The sequence below is a fragment of the Delphinapterus leucas genome, chromosome 8 (assembly GCF_059928025.1).
Source record: "Delphinapterus leucas isolate spDelLeu-1000000601 "Yukka" chromosome 8, BTC_Dleu_Yukka2, whole genome shotgun sequence".
Lineage (NCBI taxonomy): Eukaryota > Metazoa > Chordata > Mammalia > Artiodactyla > Monodontidae > Delphinapterus > Delphinapterus leucas.
The window spans coordinates 71,243,049-71,265,820 of NC_143136.1; the positions used below are offsets into that span (position 1 = coordinate 71,243,049).

General features: G+C 41.0%; 1 protein-coding gene across 5 annotated transcripts in view; it reads left to right on the plus strand.

The window, feature by feature from the left end:
* The window catches only part of RBMS1 (RNA binding motif single stranded interacting protein 1), a 213,684-nt gene that overhangs the window by 94,915 nt on the left and 95,997 nt on the right, over positions 1 to 22,772 (plus strand). Inside the window, exon 1 of one of the 5 annotated variants that reach the window (XM_089916787.1) lies at positions 19,541 to 22,600. The exons of the other annotated variants lie outside the window; for them this stretch is intronic. Within the exon in view, the coding sequence (XP_089772913.1) occupies positions 22,484 to 22,600 (117 nt within the window). The 5' untranslated portion in view covers positions 19,541 to 22,483. Of the gene's footprint in view, positions 1 to 19,540; positions 22,601 to 22,772 lie in introns of those variants that run through there. 5 annotated transcript variants of the gene reach the window in all.

A 22,772-nucleotide genomic window follows, 5' to 3' on the forward strand; every position in this document is an offset into this window, starting at 1 on the left:
GTCTTGGCTTTTCCAAGTGTGGCACACCCTTGCACCAGTGTTTTCAGAATTGCTTTCATATGAGGTGTTTTATTATTCTCTGAATAACTAAGTCCTTAGGGATGGTATGTTGCATGTTACTTTCAGACAAAATAAATTATCTGCCAACTGTCATATGTTTTGTTTTTAACTTCTCCTCTTTTAAGGTTAGTTTTCCCACCTATTTTATTGTTTCTTAAAGCATTTATGAAATCTAGATTACTGACTTGGAAGTCAATCTAGTTTAAAATATCAGTGATCTAGAAAACCCACAGGTTCTAATTATTAATGGACATTCTTTTGCCCTCTAAATTTGTTTTGTCTTTTTCACCTAATTGGCTGTGGGTAGACAAATTTACATATGTTTAGCCCCTTCCTGCCTGACTTACTACAGCATGCAAAATTTGCTCTGTGGTTTCTAGAGTAAGTTCCTGTATAGAAGAAACCACAGTTTAGACTTTACATCCCTGCTGTGTGCTAAAGGCCCCTCTAGGACACACTGAAATGTGCTCTTAAAAAATCTGAATGACCAGTTCCTTGCCCTTTGTTACCATTAAGATATTTCAGGTACTAATAGTTCACTTGGATACTTTCTCTTTTTATGTATCTTAAGGTTCGTAGTTGCTTAGTCTCAAGAAAAGTGGGTGGGTCCCTGTCAGAGACTCTCACTGATTCTTTCTGGTGTCTACAACATGAAAATTTATTCTGAATGAATCCTGTGATGTGATAACTAGTGCTCTTTATGAAGTGATATGAAATAATGTCATGTGTATCACAAAAGAAGCATAGAATATTAGTGCTGAAAGGACCCTAAGAGATACACTTTTGTAAGTACTCATTTTAGAGTTGAGGATGTTTCAACATCACACAGCTTATTTGTAACAAAGCCAGGACTAGAACACATGTATCCAGGCCATAGTGCAGTTTGAACCTTTTCAAACAAATCCAGCTTGGATTATTATTCATTCCATCAATATTTTAGAGACCAGTATGGGCCAAGCACTGTGTTAGGCCCTGAAGGGAATAAGAAATTGATGATTTTATTTCTCAATGTTATAGTGAAATAGGGGCTGTGGAGCAGGTGTGTAAATAACTATACAAGGTAGAAATGAATCAGTGGCTTAAGAGGTGTAGCTATTTAAGAAGTGCATGGTGTAAGAACATGTCTAACCTATAGCTATCATGCTCCGATTGACCTTAATTTAGATGATTTGACTTTTAGGTGCATTTGATTTGATTCCAGATAGAAACAACGTTCTCAATTGGCTGATCCATTTTGTCACTGTGTTGATTGTCACATTAGAGTTACCCTACCCTTTAATTGACTCTATTAAGCTGCTTATTAGGGCATAAAGCAGAGAAGAAACGGAAGTATGTCTTCCACATTCTTGGCGTTAATTCATTGCCAAATTTAGTTTAGTTCTCTAAGAGGTGTGGAAGAGCTAGAGAGCACAAAGAGAAATTCAGGCAAAAATGGTACTATTTCAGTTTCTAAGAGGCTCTTCTTTTCATTGTTCACAAGTCAAAGGTATGAAGTAGGGTTGGAAAACATCACTTGTGGAGCTGGGATTGTTGACAATCAAGGGAAACAACAGATAAAGGTTTACCTAAAAATTGCTCGTATATTTCACAGACCACCTACAACTGGGGCCAGCATACGGTTGTCTGTGAAGGGCCCGATAGTAAATATTTTAGGCTTTGCAGGCCACAAGGGCTCTGTCACAATTACTTAGCACTACCTGTGGCTTCAAAGCTGCCATAGATAATGCATTCGGATAGGCTGTGTTCCAGTAAACTTTGTTTACAAAAGCAAGTGGCAAATGGGATTTGGCCTCTGGACAGTAGTTTGCTGTCCAGACCACCCCTGTTTTATGGAATCCTTTATTCGTTGTCTCTTTTACCAAAAGGTGCACAGAACCAACTGAAAGAAAGTGATACTCAAACCAGATAGTAATGATACTTATTAGCACCATCAAAATAGAGTAGACAGAGAGTAAAACCAAGTGAGTGTAGGTTTGATTCTTAGCTTTGATCAGAAGGTTTTGGATTAAAGGTTCAATCTTTTTTTTTGTTTTAAATAAATTCATTTATTTTTGGCTGAGTTGGGTCTTTGTTGTTGGGCGCGGGCTTTCTCTAGTTGTGTCGAGCGGGGGCTACTCTTCGTTGTGGTGCACGGGCTTCTCATTGCAGTGGCTTCTCTTGTTGCAGAGCACGGGCTCTAGGCACGCGGGCTCAGTAGTTGTGGCACGCGAGCTTCAGTAGTTGTGGCTCACAGGCTCTAGAGTGCAGGCTCCGTAGTTGTGGCACATGGGCTTAGTTGCTCCTCAGCATGTGGGATCTTCCCGGACCGGGGCTCGAACCCGTGTCCCCTGCATTGGCCACTGCACCACCAGAGAAGTCCTAAAGGCTCAGTCTTGACCAGATATTTTGTTTGGTTGTATTCGGGGAGGCTTCCTTCGTGTATCTATGTAATCAATACTACCTTGGTCTTTTTTTTTTTTTTTTTTTTTTGTATTTTGAATCCCTAAATCTTGGTCATAATTCTGAAATGGTGAGACAAGAGAGCCGTGATAAAATAGAAATAGCATCCTAGGAGTAAAATGTTAATTTTTTTTTCTTTAAAAATATGTTTGGCGTAGTTTGCTAGGGCTGCCATAACAAAGTTCCACAAGCTGAGTTCTTAAACAGTAGAAATTCATTTTCTCACAGTTCTGGAAGATAGAAGTCGAAGACCAAGGTGTTGGCAGGGCCGTACTCCCTCTGAAGGTGTTAGGGAAGAACCTATTGAGGCCTCTCTCCTAACTCCCGTCTTCACATGACATTCTCCCTGTGTGGATGTCTGTCTCTGTGTCCAGATTTTGCCTTGTAATAAGGACACCAGCCATGTTAAGAGTCCACCCTAATGAACTCATCTTAACTCCATTACCTTTGTAAAGACTCTATCTCGAAATAAGGTCACGTTCTAAGATACTGGGGGTTAGGACTTCAGTGTATGTGGGGTTTTTTGGGGGGCGGGTGGGGGAGGACAAAATTCAACCCACAACAACCTGGTACCAGACATTCCTTCATCTTGAGTGAAGCTCATCAGTTGGGTACCCTGGTGGACCCCAAATAAAGCTAAAATGCTTCGTGACTCACTCGTGGTCACTTTGGCTTTCATAACACAAGTGTTACACTGGTGGCCCTCTTGTGCATAGCATATAAGGAAATGTTTTATTTTGTTGTTGTTTTTCACCTGTAAGATAAAAGATACTTCTTTACAGAAATAGCTTAAACATGTAAATAGCTATGGATGCGTCCATTTCCAACCATAATCGTCAAGGACCTTGAGGAACTAACTGCTCTGTCCCTGATCTGCTTTGCTCAAGTCCATACCTGCCATTCCAGTCAAAAGTACTTTCCTTGCTTCTTGAAGTCTGTTTTTCCTTCCTCTCCTCCAGTCTTTTGTTAGGCTATCACAGGTGGCCATGAAACTCCACCCTCTCATCAGCAAAGCTCACTTTCCTTTCTTCTGGAAGTTGAAGTTCAAGGTCTCCCTCTTCCAGGAAGATAATCTCTGTCATCTCCCTTTTCTGCAGTTCCTGCTATTACATTAGAGCAGAATTTTGATGTGATGGTTTTCCATTGACCGCATCTCAGCTGGGATGTGTATGTGGTGGTGTGGAGAAGCAGTAATGCCCTTTATACTCAGAAAGGGATGAATCGCACCGTTACCCATTAAGGCATCAGGTTACCTCTAGGGACTTGGAATGGAAGTGAGTTCCTGAAGTTATTAGGTAAGTCCTTCGGAAGAGGGAGATTCTTGCCATTTTTAAGTTTGTTTTGAAAGCTATCATAGAGCTGTAGTTCTGTAAGAATGTGAAGCCGTATCAAAGCTTCTTGAGTCTTATACAAAAAATTTAAAGCTATTCATACATTCCATTAGAGGTGCCTCACTTTTGTTATTCTTTCTTTCACTTTTTCTTTCTTTCTCTGCCTCCCCTTTTTTTGACAGATACTAAGGGCACATCTTGATAGCACCAATTTAAAAAAAAAACAACTAAATTAGTTATTTCTCTTTACCAAAGTATTCTTCATTATATATAATTGTTGCTTATTTGCTGAATTGGTCTTTTTGTTTGGGTGTGTTTCTCATCACCAGCTAGGTTGTTTTAAGGTCTGAGCACTTGGAAACTGTATTTCTTTGCAGCATAGTATTTATGGAGCATAGCGTTTTACATGCATATCTGGGGCACAGTATTTGCTGCTTTCATTTTCAGGTTTTCTTTAAAAATCCTATTTCCTTACTGCATCCAGGACATGGATTTGCTCATGCAGAATTTTTCAGAACTACCTCAGCGTGTGAAGTTAGGCATACTTATCAGTTATTATTTCGGCAAGAATTTATCAGTGACTGGCAGTGCTATGTGCCGGGGAAGGTACATTTCTGCCCAGAATGAGGTCATTGGATTTATAAAAGCAGCCACTTTCTGAAGTTTGTTTGTTTTTCTGCAAATAGTCACATAAAGCAAAGTAAGGATTGAGACAATTTGTAAAATGAACACGTGTGGAATTGACTCCCTGACTCCGAATGGGAACAGAAAGATGTTGTCTTGTAACTGTGTAGGAGACGCACTGTGGAAGGCCTCGTCCCAGGGGGTATCCTCTGAGCCGATGAGTTGACATTTCTTTGTACCCAGTGAAGTGTATGTAGAGCTGGGCATTCAGCTCTCTATATGACTGTTGGTGAGAAGCCACGAAAACCTCTCACATCTGAGGGAGGGTTAGTAAGAAGTGTCAGATCAGGGAACCAGAAATTGCTTGGATCAGCTGATGGAAAAGAGAATCTAGAGGGTGTGACTAGAGAGTGTGCAGTTTTAGAACCGGAGACGCCTCTTCCTGCCGGCAAGTCCAAGGATCCAGTGTCATTTGGAAGAGCTGAAAGATAAACCCTGTGGGGAGCAAGGGGACAAGATGGCGGCTGCTCTGCGAGTAGGATGGTCACAGCCAGGGTGCTGGGGCGTAAGTGGGTAGGGGCCTCAGTGCCCTGAAGACTCAGATTAGCTGTAGAGGCCATAGCGTAAACCTTCCAGAGTAGGAGGGACACCAAGGTCTCTGAGTCTCAGAGATGTGCTCTCTTTGTTCTACTGTTTATGTAGGCATTTCCTGAAGTGTGGTCCCTGGCATCAGAATCTCCTGGGGTGCTTATTAAAAAAGGTAAATTATTGGGTCCCACTACCTCACTTTCTCAAACACTACAGGGGCATTTTAAGGTCTCTAGGTGACTTAGAAGCTCACTGAAATCTGAGGACCACTGGGTGAAATATTCCTCAGAAAAGCTCTGCCTGTGGGCATCTTCAGTGACAAAGAATGAGCTAGCTTATAAAGCAGTGATCTTTTAAGTCCAGGGGTGATGTAGGCAGGAAATGTAAATGGGTACCAAGTAAGAGAATGACAGATGTATGAGAAACTGAGTCAAAACTGGGTCCAAAGAAAAACTGGGATATATCTCCCAAGGCTGACATCAGAAAAGCTGACAGCACGTGTCCCTTGCAACCTTGGTTGGCCAGAGCACTGGACCGGCTGGGCTGATGCATTTGAGCCATTCTCCCTTCCTATAGAAAACTGGAAACGGTTTCAGAGGTCAGTCTGTAGAAGTGCTGAGCCAGCTAAGATGCCAGGGCCAGCCGTGAACCTCAGGGACCAGATGAAAATCTTCAAAATGTAGTACACAGAAAGCTGTTTCTTTTTTTCCCCCGGTAAAATTTTTGCCAGGCATGTTTTTTAAGCAGCTGCCTAGGGTGTATATGTGTGTTGGGGGGGTGGGAGGAGGTGCATATGCTGCTAGTTCTGTGTACTTGTTGGGGGAGAAGACATGGCAGGGAGGAGAGATCCCTGAGCATCTCATAGTCTACCTAACTGTATGTGTATGATGAGAGTGGGTTTCCATTTTATTTGCTTTGTTGACCCTTTTTCTCAGCATCTCTCCCCTATGCACTGAGTGGGCAAGACTGCCATTGGCAGCAGGGATGAGAAAGGTTCCAGGTCTCCCACCATTGCTGAGACACTCCCTTCCTCCACAGCTAGACAGCTGTCTAATCAGAAGCAAGCAAAGGACCAGCTCATCAGACAGTGGCACCTGGCTCCTTGCACTTCCACGTGCATCTTTCCTGCTTGCTCAGCCACAGCCCACAAACCTTGGCAGTTATTGTTAATTTTAGGAAACGACATTTGGTAATTAAAAGCTCTTGCTAATAAAATTTAGAGATCTACCCGATTTTTATTCAGCCCTCTTAAGGGAATAGGGCAAAAAGAACCATTAAGAGAAAAAGAGTAGTAGTGTAATCTCACTTGCCTCAGTGTTTTCCCCATCATGGCCGCCTCCCCAGCCCCATTTCCTAAAGCCACGATTGGCAGTCTTTTGATATTTGTAACTTTGATATTGACAATCAGACATAGCTCTGTCTCTAGCTAAGAGGGAAAAAGCAGCCCGGAAAGTCAAGAGGTGGGGGTAGCCTTAGGATTTGAAAAACCAGACAGTAAATATCCTGAGATAAAACTTGTTGAAAGCAGCAACTTGTACACCACGTAGAAAACATGCTTCTCAATTCTTCAGGTGACGTCCAGCTGGGAGGAATGGTGCACTACAGAGAATATCAATTAGCAGAAGGATACCAGTATACTGGAAGATAGGCACCAGTTAACAAAAAGAGGGTTAATGGGAATAATCATAAAATCGTGCCGCTCAGTTAAAAAAAAATTCTGAGGGAAGTCGAATACGTCCAGCTAGGTATGTGAAAAGGGCTGTGTGGTTGGTTTGACCCCACATGAATTAGCCAGCTGATTAAGCTGCTTAGACTGTTGGTGTCGTTTTACCTACAGTTAATAAAATTTGAGTATTTAGATTAAGAAATGAAGTCATCCTACTGCATGAGCATTAAAAGTTCTCATCCAAAAGTTCATCTGTAAGTTGAAATTTTAAAAATCAGAACACTTTTTTTTTTTCTCATAGAAACATCGTATTTGGTGAACTGGTTCCTAGGTTTGCCAGTCGAAATGTTATTAATAATAGCTAGATTCCTCGGTTAGCCCCAAAGCCCATGGTCTTCTAATGGAATTTTAGAAATGACATTGCCACCTTCAGTTCTGAGTCTCTGTTGAGCAAAGGGTTATCGTATAGTACGTTCAGTAGAGGAAGAGAATGCCTTTCTCACTTCTAATAATCATAGTGAAAAACGTAAATTGAGTGGCCTTTTGCACTCTGCCTCCTCTCTCTCTGAAGGTTGAAGATAACAAAAGTTAGGCACCTCTAATGGAACATATGCACATCTTTAAGTTCCCTTGTGACGCTCATCTCAACTGTTTTAGGTGATGACTGTTTTACCACATCAGATTCAAGAAGTTTGGGGATTTTAAAAGAGGGGCCCTAACCCAGATGCACCTCTAGTTGGAATTTTAAGTGTAAAACTCACCCAAATGAAAAGGCCCAGGGAATAGGAAAATTTTGGTTAGCCAGCCTTTCCAGGGAGCCTTTCCTGGGGAATCAGTTCCTCCAGTTTCCCTTGCCTTTCGCAGCATCTTCCACTTTTGAACCCACAGGGTCATTTTCATTTTCAGTTTTCTCCATTTTCTTCTTTACTGTGGCTTTGCAAAGGAGCCTCAGAGTAGGAGGAAGGGGGATTGAGAAGCTACTTACCTGTATAAGTCAGTTTCAAGCTTAGGACTGGTGGTGTCTGTACTGACCAGAGCCCTCTTGGCCATCTGGGTACCAAGTTGCGAGAGGAACACTGAGAAGGATGGACTCAAGTGTAGCTGGCAGTCACTAAGCGCTTCTTCCAAGCTTTGCATTTCACTAGGGGCCCAGCAGTGATTAGCTTGTGCTGCCTTCACAGCTACTCTGTGAGCTAGCATAGACAGTGTCATCCTTACTTTACAGATGAAGAGATGAGATTCAGAGATAATTTGCCTTAGGTCAAGTTCAGTGGTAGATCTGAACTTGAGGCAGTCTGATTTCAGAATGCATCCTTTCAACCGTAATTGCTTTACTACCTCCTTAGGAGTTGTCTAGGTCAAAGAAGTTGTTCGGTTATTGTTGCTTGTCGGGAGGTTTAAAGGAATAACTTTGGGGGGGTGATAGTTATCATTAAAGATTTAAATTTGGATAAAAGAAGGGGAGACTAGACTTGTATGCTGTGGCAACTAGAAGTGGTTTAGAAATAAACTGGGGCATCTGCTGTCTTGTAATGGCCCCCCACCTTCACCCCCCATCTCTATGCCATAGAGAGAAATCTTCCTTTGGATATGAGGTTGGACAAGATGACACATAAGTTTCTTTCTGGATATAATTATGGTTAAAGAATTAATCGGTGTTATAGTGGGTACAGATGTAAAGTAATTCTCTGTACATGTTCTGATTACATAAGTAAGTTTAGGAGAAGTAAGGTTAGGAGGGTCAAAATCGGCCTTCAGAGAAAGTCACTGTAGTGGGTTGAATAGCGTGTCCCAAAATTCGTGTCTAACCAGAACTTCAGAATGTGACTTAATTTGGAAATAAGACCTTTGCAGATGTAATTAGTTAAGGGTCTTGAGATACAATCAGAGCAGAATTAGAGTGGGCCCTAAGTCCAATGACTGGTGTCCTTCTAAGAAGAGGAGAGACACAGAGAGTTGACCACGTGAAGGCAGAGGCAGATTGAAATTACACTACCTCGAGGCAAGAACTGCAGGAGCTGCCAGAAATTAGGAGAGCAGGAAGCAGTCTCCCTTAGAGCCGTCGGGGGAGCATTGCCCTGCTGACACCTGGATTGCCGACTTCTGGCCTCCCGGACTGTGAGGCAATAAACGTCTGCTGTTGTAAGCCACTAGGTTTGTGGTGATTTGTTACAGCAGCCTTAGGAAACTAATCCAGCCATTTCCCACTTTCTCCCCATTTATATTTTAACTTCGGTATAGCTTAATATACAAATGTAACATTATAGTTACTATACAAATCTAAGTTTTAAATTTCCTGACAGAAACTAGTGACATTTGAATTGTATTAGGGTGGTGATACTTATATTTAATTAACTTTTTTAAAGCAATGCAGTTCATTTCAAGGAGTAGCATTTTCTCTGTTCTTCTAAAGCCATGCTGCAGTTGAGGGGGCGGTGGGTGTGATTTGTGGTTCATCCGAGAGAATTTTCTCAAAATACTCAGATGGCTCCATTAAGAAGTTAGTCCTCTAAATAACTCTCTGTCGTACACTTCTCTAAGGTTAAAAATCAATTAAAAGGATTGGAGTGAAGGTGTCATTTTTCAATTGAGAGTCTACTAAAGCAACTCCTGGCAAGAATGAATAACAACTGCCTGACCAGATGTGGCCGTTACCAAAGGCAGGAGGATCCCAGAGTGATTATATCTTCTTGAAGGTTTATAGTAATTCTGATTAATCTGTTTTGAAAAGACAGATACCCACATATCTCAGGTATCCAAAGGCAATACGATTAAGATTATTAGGACTCATCTTTTTCTCTGAATTATAATTCTCACTATCAATCATAATTTGTCCAGCATCCCTGGTGTTTTTGAAGTCTTAAACTAGGAATTTTAAAAGTCCACCTGTCATAGAGTTGGGAGATTGTTCCAGAGATGCTACAAGTCTGGAGAGGAAATATAATAGATTTCAGTGAAAATAGAGATCTTGTTTCAGCTACGAAAAGGGTATGATTGATTCATTTTGCCCCAGATATCAAACTCCTCTCTAAGAAAGACTCTGCCATCATCCAGCCCTGGCCAACTCCTCTCACCTCTTTATACCCCAGAGCTGTTCAACATACAGCAGTTAAAGCCCTGCAACAGTTGCATGATTTCTAACATATGTCAGTCCATGTTTTTTCCCTCACCACGTACATAAAGTGCTTGGTCCAAGCTCTGTGCTGTACAGGGTGGGATAGTCAGGCAGGATGTGGTTACATGTCCTCAAGGGGCTTACAGGCCAGGGAAGCAGATTTATTCCTTAATTCAAATGTAGAAATAACCATGTTAGTAAGTGTTAAACTTTTGTTTAGATTAAAATACCATGTACTGAGAAGATCTAAAGGAAAGCATGTTGCCTGAGTGTTTTCTAGAGATATTCCTACACAGTCATGCTGTACTGTTGGGATCGGGGTAAAAGGGAACTTATCACTAAGTTCCACTGTTTTGCAACCAGTTTCTTGAGCCAAAAACCTTTTGGTTATGTTTTATTGATGGGTATTAGGAAGATTTTTAGTAACCATGACATAGGCAGAATATTCACGGCAAAGGTCATTTTTTTAAAAAAAGAGTCTTTAGGTAAAGCAACTGTGTATCAAATAAGGCCCCCAATTCAGTGAAACTCAATGGCATACCCCTCCCTTAACGCCTACTTTCTCTTCCGCTTAGCTCCTGAAGAGGTTGTCAGGCAGACCGTATTTCACATCCAGACGGCCACCTCCTCAGTGATGTTGGGAAAATCTCTTAACTTCTGTATTCTCAGCTGTAAAATGGTGAAAATTATACCTCCCTTATTGTGATTAAATGAAAGAATACATATAAAGCACCTAGCTTGGTACCAAAAGACACAATAAATGCTCAACAATGTTAGCGATCAGTACGGTGAATAACACTCAGTTCTCTAGAAAAAAATGTTTGCAGTAAGCTGTCACAGTTTAAAATGGTGTTCTCCCTTTAGCTGTTGCTTATTTCGCTCTTTTTAAAGATTGTCTAGGTAAATTTGCTAGTAAAACAATCACAGATTACAGCCCCAACTAAAACAGGTAAACAAATGGCTAAGCCTACTCCCCTCAATTAAGAGAAAAGTATTATTCTTGACATCTTGTCTCTTTCTAGAAAGATAACTGCTAGCGAGCATTTGCACATCAGCTATTATCGCAAGGTATGTTTGGATTTTACAGTAAGAAAGAACGAAGATGAAGTTAGAGTCTCCGATGTAGGTGATGCAGGCAAAGTTTCCATGTGTATTTCTGGGGACAGCGGAGTGAGATAACCTGTCTAAGATTTTAATTGATAAATTCTGGCTTCAGTATTTACAATTTACATACTACCTTTCGAAAAATGTATTCAGGCAGGATTAAATTGTTTTTTAGAACTGCATCTCTTCCTAATTTGCTTGGTACTGGAAGTTCTCCTAAAACTAGGATGATGGTGTAATTTGAATAATTCTTATGTAACTGGGAGCAGCTACTGGGTTGCAGAGACAAGCAGAGCAGGGGCTGACTGGCACCCTCCGTGCCTCGAGGTGAGGACCTCCTTCTCCAGCTTCCCTGGCTGGAGTGTAGAAAAGGCAGTTTGCCCATTCATTCCTAATTTTTCCCCCCATACTAGAAGTTACAGTGCCTGGTTCTGGTCTTTAAAAAAAAAAATCTACAATTCTTCTTAGTTCATTCTTTTGTTCTGTGTCCCGAGTTTTAAATTGGGCAGAGAGTACTGTTTTGAGATTAAATCTAGTCCAAAATGTAAAGGAAATATCCAAAGACTTGAATTTTAGGATTTTTTTTTGAATTTTAGGATTTTTGATGTCTGTATGGAGAAATAGAAATTTTAAAACTGTTTTTGTCCGCCTCCTGCATTTTTTCTGTTTCAGCAAAATGATTTGGTAATGCACAGGTTCCCTGAAGTATCCTTGCTGCTACTTTACATTCACACAATCCGGAGAGCTGCTACTTCACATTCACACAATCCAGAGAGCGTAGGAGATCCTAGGTGGCTTGCAGGCCACACCTGGACCATTCCCGTCTGCTCTGTCAGGACAGGGGTTCACAGCAGTGTTTTTCCCTTTCCTGTGCCGGCAGTGCTCGTTGGCTGCTTTGGTTTAGGTGGGGTGGGTGCAGAGAGCTGGCCCCTCATCACTGGTCATTGAGTGTAGAGTCTCCTGAAGCCAGTTTCCATTTAGGTACAATTGTCTTCACCACTGTGTTTCTTTGTCGATGGGTGGGAAGAGATGATGTCATTTTCTTGTGCATTTAGAAGGACAGAGATTTATGAAATCCAGTTTGGGTACCTGTCACTAATAAATTAGGTTAATCTGGGATCATGATTGAGAGTGAAAGATTGCATGTTTGATTTCATGAAGCAAAGGTAAAGGATATTTTATATGTTACATAGTGAAACTAAATATAAGGAGAGGAAAAGGGGATGGACAGGCTCAATGGAGCTGTGCTGCTGTGGGGTGTGTGACCCCCATACCCGACCCCCCAAATTCACAGAGGTTCCGGGTCTCCTTTCTACCGAGAGCTAGAACTTGAATCACACTGTCCCAGGTTTCTTGGAAAAGAAGGTCCCTCTGAAATTTTCAACTTTCAATCAGTTTCAAATGAAACTGATGCTTTGTGATTAACTTGAGCAACAGAAAATAAAAGGTCTTCAGGAAGATGAATAGCTTCACTTTTTTTCTTCTTGAGCAACAATCCCTACTTTAAACAAAGAGTATTGTGAAATAATTTTTCTTTTGAAAAAGAAGTCCTGTCTGGCTTACATAAATACTGAAACTGTTTCCCAGATTCCACTTACTGCAGAATGAAGTTGTACGTTAGTTTATCTACTTCAGAAAAGATGAAGAGAGGAGTGAACCTTGCCAGCACTTGGGTTGGTTACCTTCCAAGGCACCCAGGTACTCCAAGGCTGATACCATCAGTCCTGAAGTGATTAGACAGCAGTAGTGCATGGGCTGGCTCCACAAGAGAGAGGAGAGTCTCTGGGCTGCTCTAAGCAGTGGATATTCAGTCTATATATACAAGAGAAATCCCACAGGGAAGAAAACTTGTTCCTGCAAAAAAAAAAAAAAAAAAATGAAGAAATGCTTACTCAGGTCAAAAGAGGAACAGTTCTTTAAGTATACTGGTGAGCTACTTGGGAGCAGCGTTCTCATAATTTTGGGGATTTCTGAAGGAAAACCAGCTCGTCTTAGAGAATGAATATGAGTATAGCCACTGTGAAGCTTTAGGATAAAACCAGACACTGGAATACATGAAAGGAAAATCTTCCAAGTCTCTAAGTTTCTTTGTAAGGAAACTGAGGGTTGAAGTTTCTTGGTTTAAGTGAGTGAATGTGTGACATACATAGGGAGACTAGAGAGTGGGTGGACAATTCTAGAGACTTTTCAAAGGTTTCTAACCTAAGCTTATTAAATTGCCATTTGACCCTGAATGTACTTCTCTGACAGAAAGGCAACGAACTGCTATAATTAATCTGTTTGATTTATGTATCTTCTTGTAGATGGTACAGATAATGATTGTATTATTCACAAATTTTTAATATAAACACAAAAATAGAGTGGTGGCATTCACAAGGAGTTTTTAGGAAGTTTGAATTGTAAATTTAATAGATGGTGTGAGTTTCCTTTTTTTTTTTTTTCGGTAAGCAGGAAATTGGATGTCTAGCATACACTTGGACATCCAAGTAAGCAATCTAAAATATGAGGTGTAAAAGAGGCAGTACAAAATACATACTTTTTCTATGATACCTTAACAAGACTAGCACATCAGTTTTCCTTTTTAAGACTCATTGAGAAAACTTGGCATGTACCATTATAAGTGCTACAATCCTTGTAGCAAATAAGGGCTGGTGCCTTTTGACAGCACTGGTGGGAAGGGAGACCTAGTCCTGCCTTGAATTAGCTGTACAACATTGGACATATACATGCTTTGACTTCTTTGGGCCTCACAGGGATTTCCTGAAAAGTAAGGTATTGAATTAGATCAGTGTTTATCAACATCTTAAAAGTCAAGCCTTCTTGAGTAAAAATAAAAATACTGCCCCTATCTCCACTCCCCACCCATCTCTTAATATTCTTTTATACTTCCAGTTGAGAATTACTAGACTGCATGATCTCTGATGTCTCTCTCAGCTCTGGAAAGCAGATGAACAGAGGTTTTCATTTCATTTTATGGATAGATGCACCTTGCTCCTTCTTAAAGTTGGAAAGGGCCCTTTCCAGAATTCATTGTCACTCACCAAGAGTATTTATTGCCTTGAGTCCTTCCTGCCTTATGCATGGGCAACACCCAGAAGCTTGCTAGAACTGCAGAATCTTGGCTCTACCCAAGTGGCTGAGTCAAAATCTGCATTTTAACAATGCAAGTGATTCCTGTGCGCATCAAAGTTTGAGAAATGCAGCAGAGCACTGTTTTGTAACCTGCAAGTGGCAGTATTAGTGGGGTGTGGAATCAATTTAGTAGGCCGCTACTAAGTCGCTACCAGCATTTCTTATTTAAGGAAATAGGCAAGAAAAGGTACTGTTAGGGTACATTGCATAGGGTAAAGGAAAATAACTTCTAAGTCTTTGCCTGTATGTGTATACAGTGTTTCAATCTCAGGCAAAAAATTAATTTTTTAGGTGGATCTCAGGCAAAAAAAAAAAAGCCACTGTGCTTTGTGTCTCAGAGACAGTGTGTCTCAGAGACAACCATCTGCTTAATCCCTTCTACTTGCTCACAGACATTTACGTAGAAATACATACACAGAGATACATAATAAAAAAGCTGTCCTACACTAATTATCCATATTGTGTCAGATGTAAACTGCTAAATTGTACCATGAAAAAGCAATAAATGTGATTATTAATTTTTTTGAGTTGTAGTAACTCAAAAATTTTTCCTGTTGATGTTTTACTTTGGCTATATACAAATCGCAACACGGTCAGATACGATTTCATTTTTTGTATTATTATTATGGGAAGATTTCAAATACTTGTTCAGTTTCCCGAAAGTACAGATAATGCTTTTTTCTCCAGGGACTGATTTGTGAAACCCATAATGCTGCAAGCTTATTCACATGTCCTTTTGCATCTTGGGGAAAAAAAAAAAATTGAATAAATCCATTTGGGGTTTTTTGGGGGTAAGCTGGCTCATGTTTTTCTAACTTTATGTTTAGTTAATCACTTTACAGTACTTTCAATAAGTGTTGTGTAGTGTAAAGAAAGTATATTTTTAAATAGGTGATTTCCACCCTGAGGACTTTGCAATCTCAGCAATAATTCTTTACTTACAAAAAATGCTAGAAGATACAAACTGTACTATACATAGAGTTTCAAAAACAGCTCATTAGAGAAATGCAAATCAAAACTACAATGAGATATCATCTCACACCGGTCAGAATGGCCATCATCAAAAAATCTAGAAACAATAAATGCTGGAGAGGGTGTGGAGAAAAGGGAACACTCTTGCACTGTTGGTGGGAATGTAAATTGATACAGCCACTGTGGAGAACAGTATGGAGGCTCCTTAAGAAACTACAAATAGAACTACCATACGACCCAGCAGTCCCAGTACTGGGCATATATACCCTGAGCAAACCATAATTCAAAAAGAGTCATGTACCAAAATGTTCATTGCAGCTCTATTTACAATAGCCAGGAGATGGAAGCAACCCAAGTGTCCATCATCGGCTGAATGGATAAAGAAGATGTGGCACATGTATACAATGGAATATTACTCAGCCATAAAAGAAACGAAATTGAGTTATTTGGAGTGAGGTGGATGGACCTAGAGTCTGTCATACAGAGTGAAGTAACTCAGAAAGAGGAAAACAAATACCGTATGCTAACACATAATGGAATCTAAGAAAAAAAAAAGTCATGAAGAACCTAGGGGCAAGATGGGAATAAAGACACAGACCTACTAGAGAATGGACTTGAGGATATGGGGAGGGGGAAGGGTAAGCTGGGACGAAGTGAGAGAGAGGCATGGACATATATACACTACCAAACATAAAACAGATAGCTAGTGGGAAGCTGCCGCATAGCACAGGGAGATCAGCTCTGTGCCTTGTGATCGCCTGGAGGGGTGGGATAGGGCAGGTGGGAGGGAGGGAGATGCAAGAGGGAAGAGATATGGGAACATATGTATATGTATAACTGATTCACTTTGTTATAAAGCAGAAACTAACACACCATTGTAAAGCAATTATACTCCAATAAAGATGTTAAAAAAACAAAAACAGCTGGAAGGAGGTTGACCCTGCTGGTATCCTAACTCCATTGGGGTGAGGCAGGAAATTCAGGCTTTGCAGAGGTGTTCTGAGCTGTCATGATAAAGGTAATGCTGCACTTCCCTTAGGAAATTTCCTTTTTTCAATTTATTTTGAGTAAAAAGGAAGAGTTTGTTCTTGTCCCTTTGCAGGGCTCTGTGTCAAGGAACAAAACAGGTGTGGATTTGAAAATTCTTCATTTGAGACCCAAAAAGAGAATAAAAACACTCTCTATGCACCTGCATTCAGAATCCAGGAGAGTAATCAATTTTGTACCAGGAGTTTGGCAGGATTTTCTGTTTACCGTGTTCCAATAGCTGGTTGTTATGAACTTTCTTTTAAGGTGGTTTTGGAGCTATTACATGGTCTTTTGATGTATAAGAGATTAAATAGAATGTGAAATGCAACTTTTTACTGATTACATGTTGAAACAGAAAGATGTGAGGCTGTTAACCAACAAAAAGTCTCAATAGGTCCAAGTTATTCAGCTATAATATTTTCATCTGAAGACCACTCTGGCTATAAGAACTCTGAATATTATATCTTAAAAAAATTTTTTTTTAATTTGTTTCTTTAAACTTTAGTTGTAGTTTTAGTATAGCTTCTGTATTTACTGTATTTCCTCATAAACATCTGTGGCTAAATAGAGACTCTGTGCTTGGCTTAAGTGGTGTAGGGAGGTGAGACCACAGCGCAACTCCTGTCTTCTAGCTGCGCATGTAGTTGGGTGAGTCTTCTTTCTCGGGTCTGCTGATTCAACCTCTTACTCCATTTCTCTGGCTGTTGGTGCAGGTAGATAAGAGTACCCAGGAGCCTGGCTGGGTTCTGTCGTGATATGCCTTAGCTGGAGACAGCCAGAAGCATTATCCAGCCTTAGAATTCGGAAATGGAAGGGAGCTTAGAAATCACCCAGTCTAACCTGCTCATTGCCCAGGCGAGGACCTTGTGCTGCCCAGAAATGATGCTCCAGGTACTGGCCAAGGCAAGACTGGACTCCAGATATGCAGATTTTTCCATTCAGTCATTTTTCTTTTGTATGTAGAGAGGAGGGGGGAGAATTTCCTTAGGTTTATGTCCTCCACAAGCTACGCTCTTCATTTATCATCTTAAAATTTTCTATTCTCCCTGTGAGACTCTGAACAGTCATGTGTGACATTATATCCATATTCTATATCGATTTCTAGGTACTCCTCCTACCTTTCTAGTGTCATCCCCCCACACACACCTTCTCCTCCCCAAACATCAGCTTGTCCTAGCATACCCTTGAGCCAACCAAGGGAAAAGACAAAGGAAAAGAGGTTGGTCTTTTCCCTGGCTTCATGAAGAATGATGCTTCCTGTCTGTATCTTGGTCGGCTCTTCTCCTCTGCCCACACACCCACCCCTTTCAGGACTGCCTTTCCTCTGTTTTTAATGACTTGCCGTTAATATCCAGCTCCCTCAGCCATCTACTCCCTCAGTGAAGCCGCCTTCAACCTTTCTGTTCCAGGCCCTCTCATCCCTCTCATCTCATCTCAGGGATGAGCACTTGGTTGAACTCTTACTACTTTTAGAAACCATACCACACCATTTTACGTGATGCAATTAAGGGTAGATAAGGCCAGGAGCCCACTGTTAAAAGCTTTTCCTTCCTAATGAATGTGCTTTCTGGTAAGGAAGTTTTGAACCCGTTGCCTTAAGCCCCTCACTTACTTTCTTGGCCTTCCAGTTTTCCGGTGAATAACATACTTAATGCCTTCAGTGCGGAATCTTTATGTTGTTTTTTGTTTTGCTTTTAAAGATTTTTTTTTTTTGACGTGGACCAATTTTAAAGTCCTTATTGAATTTGTTACGGTATTGCTTCTGTTTTATGTTTTGGTTTTTTTGGCCGCGAGACGTGGGACCTTAGCTCTCCCACCAGGGATCGAGCCCGCACCCCCTGCATTGGAAGGCGAAGTCTTAACCACTGGACTGCCAGGGAGGTCCCTGTTGTTTTGTTTTTTAAAGGCTTTTTTTAAAGAGGAGTTTTAGGTTTACAACAAAACTGCGAGGGAGATACAGATTTCTCACCAACCCCGGGTCCCACACACTTATTCGCTTCCTCCGTTATCCGCATCACTCACCGGAATGGTACATTTTAAAATTTCAGTGCACGTCTGAAATTTATTTTTTTTTATCTGATGGACTTAGGTAAAGAGATTTCTATGTAGAGATTGCAACTTTACATTTAAGGATGAGATTTGATAACTATCTTAGTGAATATTAATTACGAAGCCTTGGGAATTTTTAGTTTTAGATTTTTAAAATAGCCAACATAACAACATGGACCTCTCCGCTTCGACAGACAGAATCCAGCAAAAGAATGCTGAATAACCTATTGCTCAGTTTCATAGTTTGAGGCTACAAAGTTTGTTTCCAAACAAGGAACAGTGACAATATGAGACCCAGTTCATTAACTAATTAGCTATGTGATTTTAAGCTTTGATATCCTGGCATCCAATGGGATTACCTGATATCTGCCCATTTGTCCTCCTTCCCACATGATGGGTGAGTAAGACTCTGCATGTGTGAAGGGGCACCATTGTTCTGGGCTAATGTCGGTGCTGTCCTTTCGCCTCCTGGCCTACCCGGAAGAACATCTGCTTCCTGGCCAGCTTCTCATCTCTCACTAACTCACCTCCCACTTCTCAGCTGTGTACTTTCCCAGCTCCCTGTGCCAGGAACTTTATCTTTCTCAGTTATTATTCCTAGCCCTTTTGGAGCCACTCAGATGTCTAAATGGAAACAAACCAACAAAAATGTTCTGACTGTGACAAAATTGGCCTATTCAGATGATCTGCCCCCCCCCACCCCCGTTCCATAATTCCCCTAAATTATTAAATTTCCTTTGTATCTTGAAAGCTTTGGGAGAAGAACCAGTATATGGCATTAGTTTGGTAGACAGTGCTTTTGTATAGTACTCAGTTCACGCCAGGCTTGATACTATACTATTTCCTGGAGAAATGATGATGCCCATGACTTCTGTCTGCTCTCAGGAGCAACTGTAGTGATTATTTTGCTTCTGGATAAAGGAAATAGTTGATGTGGTAAACCTCCCTGCTGTTTGGTGGTGGGGTGTATGTGTGTGTGTGTGTGTGTGTGTGTGTGTGTGTGTGTGTGTAGGGGGTGGCAGGGTGGGGACAGGGATTATGGATTATAACCTTAACTATGAGGATGACAGCCTTAAAGAAGACTTGAGGGTAATTAAAAGGCAGATACTAGGTTTCCCTTCCCTTCAAAGTATATTCTTAGGAAAGTTACTAAGTGAGGGGGTGAGGGAAGAACAGCTTCAGCTATAAGATTGGTCAGAGCACTATTCTTGAGCCTATTAGAAATAGGAAGGAAATAGGACAATAGAATTTATAGTGACAGGTCTTTGTTTTTTAATTGTTCATTGCTGAATAGAAATCTACAACAATGTACATGATTACTAATATATTTTTAGTTCACACGTGGTTAATCCCGTTTTTAAAAGAGACTTAGATTTGCATTTATATAGAAGAGACTTCTTAATGTGCATTGGGGTGAGGGGTGATGTGATGGGGAGGGAAATAGATTTACCGTACGTGTAGTTGCTGCGTGTCTGTCTTTTGGTGTAGGAGGTGAGTGGGCTTTCCTGGTGGGATGGAGGCATCAGAGCTGTCCACACAGGAAGTCTTCCCTGAGTGCTGTCCACACAGGAAGTCCTCCCTGATTGTGGTCCACACAGGAAGTCCTCCCTGAGTGTTGACAAGCCCTCTTCCTGCTGGTGCCCACACCCACTCCTGCAGGGAGTGCAGAGAGGCTCTGCTAACAGAGCCACCCATTTATTCACCACCAACTTTATTTTTCTATCACTTTAGGCATGCGAATTCAGCCTAGTTAAATGTTATTGTGAAAACTGAATTAGCTTGTTTTCCCTGCCCTTGGATAGATAACTTGATAGGTATCTTGTTTACCTGACCTGAAGCAGTGAGATTAGGCCAAAGAAGGCTGAGCTACAGACTCCTAGGCTCTTGTGGGATGGGTCAGTACTTAGCTGTGGTCATTCAGCCACGCAGTTCCTTAAATAAATAGGTTGAATTTGTGAAAATTGTCCACATGCTTCATCCAAGGGGTGGAAGGTGGGGAGTGTCTTTTCAAATTCTAGGGCAGCTTAGGGGTTTTTCAGAGGCAAAATGTAAAAGGACAACCAGTGATGAAAATGGAGTTTGTTAAAATATCGTCCACTTGTGAGCTTTTTTTTTCTTTCTTGTTTTTTTTTTTAAGTTTGCGGTTCATGCTGTTGAGGCACTTGACTACAAAGTGTAATTGCTTTAAATTGATCAGGGTTCTGAAGTTGTAGATAAAGACTTGCCAGTGTTTGTGTTTCAATCTGGGAGTGAGGGTTTCATTCTTCACTGGTTAAGTGGAGCCTTCCTAAAATGGTGACTCTGATGTTCGGCTGTAACGTGCTGTAGCTTTCCAAAATTGTTTGCAGAATTCTTTTAATGAAAAGATTTATAAGGTCGAATTTTAAAAACTGAACTTTTTAAGGGTTTTGTTAAAAAAAAAAGCACAAGTTGACTGTTGCTCATTAAATTAACTTAAAGGCACCTTGGAATTTTTTTTCTTAAAAACACTTAGCCACCAATGGTATTAAGTGTCATATTTCAGAAAAACTTCAGTTTCATAATTTAAGTTGCAGGAAGAATGGGCACAGAAAAATGAAATAATATTAATAGTTCATTTAGGATATAGACAGTGTTTTGGGTGCCATTTAGAGTACAGATTAAGGGCTCTGGCTTTGTTGTCCAGCAGATCTGAGTTCAAATTGCAGCCCTGCCGCCTACTAAAAGTGTGACCATGGCACATTACTTAACATCTCCTGAGACTCAGTTTCCTGATCTGCAAAATGGGAGAACAATAATGCATCTGTCTCGTTTGGATTAAGTAAGATGATGCATGGCACTGTGACGCATGGCACAGTGTCTGGCACATATGAAACATGCAGGATATGACAATAATTATTACCCTGCTCTTAACAATTATCATTAACCCATCCTGAATATTTTGGAATAAACTCCTTTATTGTGTTTGCATTTTCTTCTTTGAACATGAGGAAGTCTTTATCAGGATTTAAATTTTTAATTTCAATGAGTTCTAAAAACTCAATCTTTGATCTAAAATTTTCTGTACCAGAAAATGGAATATGGACAACTTGGACTAATTTAATGCTTCTTGTCTTTAGTCATCAACTATTTCTGAGAGTTGATAATAGGATTCATTTGAATTTAACCTTGGTCACCAGGACTCACCAGAGACCAGTCACCCTCCTCAGGATGCATTCGGGACCTCCCTTCTCCCAGGTGGGATCGGAATACTAGGAGATTTCTTTCCCCAAAAGAGTAGGTTAGAGAGAAAGTGGGGAGGCACAGACTGTATATGCTCCCCACCTACTTCCAGCATGGGAAAATATTGCTGTCATAAATATGGAGGCCGGTCAAAGATGCATTCCATCAGCTATGTAGATCACGGCTCTGCTTCTGCCAAATATAGATACATAAATAAAAGCCTGCTCCTTCATGTCCAGGAGATCTCCAGATAACTCACACATCCACATGTTTCTTTTCATTGTGTTAAGTCTATGCCCGACACTCCACTTTCCACCCCAGAGAAGAGCAGAGGTGAGAGCTGAGGCAGACTTGGGATGCAGTCTTTCAGATGCCTGCTGGTTCACTTTCTTTGGGTGGTGTCATCCCACTGCAAGGTGGGCATGGACCCAATCCACAGCTTCTGTCAGACCCCTGCAAGGCTTACCCAGGTGACCACGTTTCATCCGCCGACTGCAGCGCTGAACACACCAGGTCCTATGGTGAAAAGCTGTGTTTGAGGCAAGCACAGGCTCTCGGATGTGAATCAGAGGCGATTTAAGAAAAACTACAGTCTTGCCTAGATGTCTACAACTGTCAGTTCTTTGTGTAAATCGAAGGCTAGGGACAGGGTGGCGATGTATGTGTTAACTTCCCAGCCCCTCTGTTCTTCACTGAAGTGAGAAATAGAGGGTGCCTGGCTGATTGGAGGTTGCAGCTAGCAGTTATATTGAGTGACTTTGGAGAAGGGACATAGACCTCTGTGTGGCACAGCTGAGGGGTCTGAGGTGCCAACAGTGGCAGAGCGGGAGAAGGGCTTAGTTTATACCTGGAAAGCTGTTTTTATCCCTTAGAGACAAACAGGGATGAGAGGAAAGGATTTGAGTTCAACTGCTTATTAAGGGCATAAATCAGATAGACTTGATAGGATATGATCTCAGACAGGTTTTGTTTGGATTAAGCTGTGCTGATGTTCCTGGTTCAAGTTCAGCCTTCATTTATACATTGACTGTTGTTAACCCTTCTTGCACCTCTCCTTTCTGAAAAAGAATCCCTTGAGATAAAGTGGTGTTTGGACTCTGATTTTAATTTAGCAAGGGCGCTGGGCAGTGAGAAGAGCAATCTTCATAGTATAGGCCATGAAGAAATGGTTACATGTCTAGATTCATGAGGTGCCCAGCGCCTCAGGATACTGTGGAGTTAGGGTGGCCGTGGCAGAAACTGGGTGCAGAGCCAGATAATCTGTCCTGGAAAGTTGAGTTTGCTGACAAGGTCAGCAAGGTTATATTTATTGCAGGGGGTCTACGTTTTGAACTTTCTAAAGTGGAATTTAATTGTGTCCTAGAGATGCCTCATTTTCTTGTTTATGGTAGTAAAAATCAAGCTGTAAGATTTGAAAATTTTGTTGAATGTCTAGTGACTAATTTTACATCTTCAAACTGTT